We start from the raw sequence: 7,474 nt of genomic DNA on the forward strand, positions 1-7,474 counted from the left end.
AGTAGTGAGAGTGTGTGTGTGTGTGTGTGTGTGTGTGTGTGTGTGTGTGTGTGTGTGTGTGTGTGTGTGTGTGTGTGTGTGTGTGTGTGTGTGTGTGTGTGTGTGTGTGTGTGTGTGTGTGTGTGTGTGTGTGTGTGTGTGTGTAGTATGGAGTGTGGGAGGGAGGGGTTTTTACTTGTAATTGTTTTTTCTGTCTCTAATTTTCTATGTGTGTAAAGCACTTTGTGTTGCATTTTCCATGTATGAAAGGTGCTCTATAAATAAAGATTGATTGATTGATTGATTGATTGATGTTTTCAGATTGATGTATTGTTTGATTTCCCTTTCGAAAAGGCCAAAACATGGAATTTAATGAGTGAATTTGAAGGCAGGTTGTACCGGCTGAACACCGCAGCAGACCGGTTGCTGCCTCTGAGGAGCCGCTGCTCCGACCCGGCTGCTCACAGGTGGCTCTGCACTTCTCAAAACATTGGAGCAAACTTCCAAACAGGGTCATTTGGATAAACTGATCACAGACTGGGAATCTTTCTCGCATGAAAAAATATTAAAACTTTATAAACTGACACATAAACAGTGGTACAACATCTTTAAGCTGCTGTACCACTGTCGCTGTCCGCCAGTGACGTCGCTCTCCTGCGTCGTTTGGGATTGCCAATTCATTTTGATTTATGGAACACAGTTTGGGGGGCGAGCATGAAAACTGTTTGTTTTTTCTTTTTAATTACATCATAAAATGTGCAACCTAAAGAAGAAAATGAAAACAGTTTGGATTATTTCTTATTAGTTTCATTTATGTGTCAAATATTTGCAGCTATGACCTTGAAATGAAAAGGGCTTTCTGCTAATGCATTTTAATTTTCAAATTTGACATTTCAAATTGAATTTTGGTACCGTTTTGCTGGAGGATGTTTTGACAATTAAATCTTAAATGCCCTTTTCTTTATTATTTTCATTAAGTCACAGAATGAGCAGTCTTGAAGAAGAAAATAAAAATGCAGTTTGTATTATTGATTATTCAAATGCAGCTGTATTTTGAAAATGAAAAAGGATTTCTGTTAATCCATTTTAATTTGACACATTTGCTTCGATACAAGCAGTGAACAGTCACATTGAACATTTCGATTTCGATTTAACATTTTGATTTAGGTTTAACATTTGGACTCAACATTTATATTTATATATTTCAGTTCACAAATATTGTTGTAAATGTGCTAAAAAGTTTTTTGTTAACAAGAGCCGCTTTTTTCTTTTAAGGCTGCATCTATAGAATAAATGCTTCATGGGCCACAGGGGATAGTTTGTTGCCACTGGGAGTCAGAGGGGGAACACTGTATCCAGAATCCGTCTGCAGGAATAATACCAATCTGGGCTCATGTTACAGGAATAACAACCCCCACCCCACCCCACCCCCCCCCCCCCCCCGCCACCACTTGAAGTTAAATTTAACTTTGACCCAGCGGTTGTGTCGCAGTTTATTTCCTCGTGTGAAGGTATAGTAAGGAACAGTTTTTTAATGTTTTCCTTGTCAATGTCTGTCATTACCAGAGTTCAACTTGTTGTTGTGTTGTTGTTGTGTTATTATAATGTTACTGTAGCTGAGTCAGAGCTGTAACTGTCAAGTCTGAACCGACAGAACCGTGTCCTCCATGTTTGTGAGGCTGTTCAACACTGATCAGCTCATGTTGCTATCGGGGTTGTCCTGAGGCTTTATTGGTGACTGACAGTGTTGGAACCGTGTTCAGCCTCAGATTCTTCAAAGTGACTGAGTAGGGGAGACCGGGGATGGATGTTACATGGGTAAACACTTACAGTCTGGGGTTAGTTGTAACAACACTCTCAACAACAATCAAGAATGTTACAACCAACTGCGACACAAACTTGAATTGTATTTATGATTCTTTGAATTTCAGTAGCCTAGGTCTCGATAGACAATGACAAAGATGGGGTTATAAGGTTTAAGTTAGGATCAGACTATGGCTGACAGTAACAAGGCAAGGCAAGGCAAGGCATCTTTATTTATATAGCGCATTTCATACCAAGGCAACTCAATGTGCTTTACATAAAGACAAAACATTAAAAAAAAGAAGAAGCATAAGACAGAATAAAAACAAGCAAAACACTAAAAACAGAGTTAAAAGCAAGAGCAAATAAAAGTAAAATAAAAGAAACATTAAAAAAGAAGACAGAATAAAAACAAACACTAAAAACAGAGTTAAAAGCAAGAGCAAATAAAAGTAAAATAAACGAAAATAGATAAAGTTTTAAGTTCTCAGCTATAAGCACGTGAAAAGAGAAATGTTTTTAACCTGGATTTAAAAGTGCTGACAGTTGGGGCTGATTTCAGTTCTGCTGGTAGTTTGTTCCAGTTGTGAGCATTGTAACAGCTAAATGCTGCTTCACCATGTCTGGTCTGAACTCTGAGCTCCACTATCTGACCTGAGTCAGTAGATCTCAGAGCTCTACTGGGTTTATACTCTACTAACATGTCATTCATATATTCTGGACCTAAACCAGTTAGTGATTTGTAGACCAGTAGCAGAACTTTAAAATCTATTCTGTAGCTGACTGGGAGCCAATGTAAGGTATTAAGAACCGGGGTGATGTGATCTGATCTCTTTGTTCTGGTTAAAACTCGAGCTGCAGCGTTCTGAATGAGCTGCAGCTGTTTGATACTTTTTTGGGGGAGACCAGTCAGAAGACCATTACAGCAGTCAAGTCTACTGGAGATAAAAGCATGAATCAGCTTCTCCTGATCAGTTTGGGACATAAAACCCTTAATTCTGGATATGTTCTTAAGTTGATAAAAGGCTGATTTGGTGACTGATTTGATATGGCTGTTGAAGGTCAGATCTGAGTCTATCAGCACGCCAAGGTTTCGGACTTGGTCTTTAGTTTCTAAAGACAGTGACTCAAGGTGTTTACTGACAGCAACCCTCTTCTCTTTATCTCCAAAAACAATGACCTCAGTTTTTTCTTGATTTAACTGAAGGAAATTTTGGCTCATCCAATTTTTGACTTGCTCTAAACAGTGACATATGACAACATGACTCTATTGGACTGCAGTCATCTGGAGACAGTGCAAGATATATCTGTGTGTCATCTGCATAACTATGATAGTTGACATTAGAGTTCTGTAGAATTTGACCCAAAGGCAGCATATACAGGTTAAACAGAAGGGGTCCAAGGACTGACCCCTGAGGAACTCCACATGTCATAGCCACTCGATCGGATTGATAACTACCAATGGTCACAAAATAACTCCGTTCCTCTAAGTAGGACCTGAACCATTTTAGGACTGTCCCGCTGAGTCCTGCCCAGGTTTCCAACCTGTCCAGCAGTATACTGTGATCCACAAGCACAAGCATAAGCATAAGCACAATCATAGGACACGGACACACATCTCACTCCTTGTGTTTGAGACTCAACCATGCCTTTTCTGTTTGTGTTGTAGAGTTAACAGTTAACAGCCATTTAATATCAGACACATATAACTACTCAGTCTCACATTTTGAATGCACTGGTTTAAAAGAGCTCCAAGATTCAGGCAGAAATGACAAAAATGTTACAACCATCCCTAGTCTCCCCTACAATTAAATACTAAAAAAAATAGATGAAAATAAGTGTCAGTGGCAGCTGGAGAGTGTTTTTCTCTCTTTGAATTTCCAGTGTGAGTGAAATGACTGAATGTTGTGATAGTGGAGCTGTGAGGTGAAATAAGTCTTGGCCCAGTTGTTGTGTGTGTAATAATCAGCTGTAGCTTGTTAAATCACCAGTGCCAATATAACACTTAAAGAGTTAATTTTAACACTACCTCAGTGAACATATGGTCCCTATCTACAGAGTGTTAAATGTACACTGAACCTAGAGTTAAATTTCCAGAGTTAATTTTACTCTGGTAAGAGTTAATATTTTACACTACACTACACTGAGAAGTGTTAATCAAGTTTTACACTATGTAAGAAGTAACACGAATAGTGTTATTCACATTCAACACTGAAGAGTTAAGTGTTAATAATAATTTTCCAGTGTTAAACCTACTTAACACTACATAAACTCCAAAGAGTGTTGATTTTTAACTAACTCCTACCAGTGTTACACAAAACTTAAAATGTTTGCAGGGGGAAAAACGAGAACACAATTATATCCATACCTCAATACCAATATTTATTCAAATTAAAATATCAGCATTAAATGTAAACATAAAACAGCATGTAAATTCTCATGTCTTATCAAAGTCTCTGTTATAAAATTATATTTTCAGTTTGAATGATCAAGAAAATCTCTTGGTACATGTTAAATTGCATAATCTTGACATTTCTCATGAAAATGTGTTTAAAGTGCATTTAAAAAGCTACACAGATTAATTTCAGCAACTTTCAACCTAGAACAAACTTTGCCATCATCAGGAAACAACGAACCAGTACCTGAGAACAGGACAATATCCTGCCTGAGCACATTTTAGGCAAAGTGATTAATATCTGCATATAAACCATGAATCAACCGTATACGCCTCACAAGTTAGTTGGTTCTCAAAAAATGATAGTGGCAAACAAATCAGGCCCATGACTGACATGGGAAAATCACACAGATGCAAGAACTTTGAGAGGAAAGTGACAAATAAACTAGTGCAGCAGCCTGGAGCATCTGGTTGTACATGGTACCAAATACAAAGTGTGTCTTAAAGAGTTCGTCAAATGTTCAACTTGCACAGTACGACCTGTTTATCCAGAATAATGAAGAACTCATGGATGGTGCTCCTCTTCATCCCAACAGCAAGAAGATGCGTTGAATGGAGTGGTGCATTTGGTGGCATCAGCATGTCCTTGTCCACCCTTAGGATAAAGAATAGGTCAAAGTTAAAAGTTGAAAATCACAGATTAAAAACAGTCTCTTATTGTTAATCGCAAAGGTAGCGGCTTTTGTTTATAAGAAATAATCTATGTAATAATCAAAAAAAATGTTTGCAGTATAACAGTTTTGCACACAGCACTTTCATAAGCAATAACACAAACCTTGAACACAAGATGTTCGGCCTCTTCATCTGCCCTCTGTCGCTTTCTGGATGGGCTGTCACTCTCCAGTATGATTGCGTCATCTGAGTTGCAGGATACGAAGTCAAGGATGACTGTGTCATCCCTCCTACCAGCAGACAATGCACTGGAAGTTGTTTTGTGGGAACTGCTGGTTGAAGTTTCCTTGAAACCTAAGTGTAGAGAGAGAGAGAGAGAGAGAGCAGAAAATATTACCAATTTGTTTTATTACCAATAAAAAAGTGCAATTTATCACTACATTCCATGGACTATGGTGAAATAAATAGAATCAATAAAGAGCAATTATTTACCGTCAATTTGATGGTAAGTATGCCGGTGTTGGGCTGCTGCACTATGAAGGAGAAGACTTCTGCATCCACTTCAGTTCCTGTTTCATCAAAAACCTTCACACCTTCACTGACTGATGGAACTGAGAACTTCAAGAAAGCTATAACCAAAAAAACAACAAAAAACAACAATATTTCAATCCACACAAAATTATTAATAAAAATTATTAACCAAGGCCATTCTCCAAAATAAAGAATCAGTGCATTAGTAGCATGGTCTGAGGTGCGAACATGCTATTAATGCACTGATGCTGGCATTGAATCAATGGTCAACTATACAACTCAACTAAAGCAACCACAAACTTCAGACCCTAATTGCTAACCCCTAAACATGCCCACAGGGAAGCTTTCAGAAAAATAGACAGAACATTTATTTTCAATTTAAAAGAGCCCCAGCACTCTCACTTTCTATAATTTTAACAAATGGTGTGTAACTGACAGTGTCATACTGACTGTGGCTTACCAGAATTTAAGAATTCCTCAAAGCTTGGCTCATTTATCTTGACATATTTCTGTGTACTGTAGATTATGGTTTTGATCAGCATGATGGCACCTGCAAAGACAGCAAACTGAAATCAACATTATGATCCACAACACAGCAGTAAAAGACCCTGCTGGCACAATAGGTAAATAGGCAAACTGAAATGGCCTATTTCAGCTTAAAAATCACATACACAATTCAAATATCAAGTTATTACTTACCAGAGGACCACGGTACATTAATTACCACTAATTACCCACCCACCCACCCACCCCGCAGCGTTGCCACGGTAACCACACAGACACCGAGTCCGACTCAAGGCACTGCAGTGTCGGCTGTCTTACTGGAATAAATGTCCAAGCATGACGCATAACCAAACAAAACAGCCCGTCCTCGCTGACATTAACGTCACCTCGTCCCGTTCATTTTCAGTTTGGCGTTAAGTTACGTGGTCAATGTGGCTGCTACATTTAAGCTAGCTGTCGACCCGATATCACGTTAGCCATTTGAAATGCGATATTTGAAGACACATACGGACAGATACGGTAAACAGCGACGTACATTTATTCTTACACACAGCATCTGCTTGAATAAAAAAACAACAACTAATAGTTTAACGTTATTTGTAAAAACTTACCACAGTCTTGCGATGCGAGGAAGATGGCGGTGCCAGAGTCAACGTTCTCGGTTTGACCGGGGAGGTTGGTGCGCGGGGCTTTTCAGAGTCAATTTTTTTTTTACACTGGAAGGTTATTTTACTCTCATAGGTGTAAAATTAACTCTCACTCAATATGTGACACTGACAGTGTAAACGCTTTGTGTACTCCAGTTATTTTCACCAACACTGGAGGTTTTCTTGTTCAATTTTACTCTGTCCATTGTTGGAATAACTCTGAAAGAATTAAAATACTTTGACACTGCATATTTGACACTGGCAAATTTACTGTGTAGCTTGTTGGATCCAGTGGTTTTCTACAGGGACGCTGTCCACACAGAGACTGTGTCACATCAACTCAGTGGATCTCAGTCCTTGTGTGTGTCAGTGGATGGAAACAGTGGTCCATGGATCATGTTGCTGGGCTGCAGCTTCATGACGCCATCTAGTGGACTGATAGTAGAAGTACAGCAGCTGATGGCAGCTTCCTCTTCCTCACTGCTGTGTGACTGCATTCAACTGACACTGATATGAAGCAGAGGAGAAGAGCCAATCAGTGGAGGAGCAGCTGGAGACATGATGGACATGTGAGCTGCTGTGCAGATGAATGATGTGTGTTTCCTCTGCAGGTGAAGCTACAAAGTGTGTGTGAGCTGATGTGGATGTGAGCTCAGCAGCATGGATCAGTGTGAGGACAGAGAGGAGGGAGCCCCTTTCTCTAAAACCACTCTGTGTGGGGGACGTCAGAGCCAGACCACAAGTCAAAGGTCAGAGTTTAAAACCGTCAGAAAGACTTTTCTCTCTAAAAGTCAGTTGTTGTGTTTATTAAAAGGTTGAAGATATTTTTCATCAGTTTTTCTCCAACATGCACATTTATCAGTTGTGTTGTTGTTTCAGGATCCAGCAGCAGAGACCAGACTCTCCTGAACCCAACTGTCTGTCTTTAAAGAGCAACATGTCA

The 7,474-nt window shown here is 39.2% G+C and overlaps 1 protein-coding gene across 1 annotated transcript in view; it reads left to right on the forward strand.

Annotated features, from left to right (window-relative positions):
- Window positions 1–1,424: 1,424 nt before the first annotated feature.
- Window positions 1,425–7,474, forward strand: part of LOC310995915 (uncharacterized protein) — a 55,607-nt gene continuing 49,557 nt past the window's right edge. The window contains exons 1-2 of the mRNA XM_083985126.1: window positions 1,425–1,490; window positions 7,143–7,280. Of these exons, the coding sequence (XP_083841252.1) occupies window positions 7,192–7,280 (89 nt within the window). The 5' untranslated portion in view covers window positions 1,425–1,490; window positions 7,143–7,191. The remainder of the gene's footprint in view (window positions 1,491–7,142; window positions 7,281–7,474) is intronic.

Source organism: Trachurus trachurus, assembly GCF_905171665.1.
Source record: "Trachurus trachurus genome assembly, chromosome: 13".
In the NCBI taxonomy this organism is placed as follows: domain Eukaryota; kingdom Metazoa; phylum Chordata; class Actinopteri; order Carangiformes; family Carangidae; genus Trachurus; species Trachurus trachurus.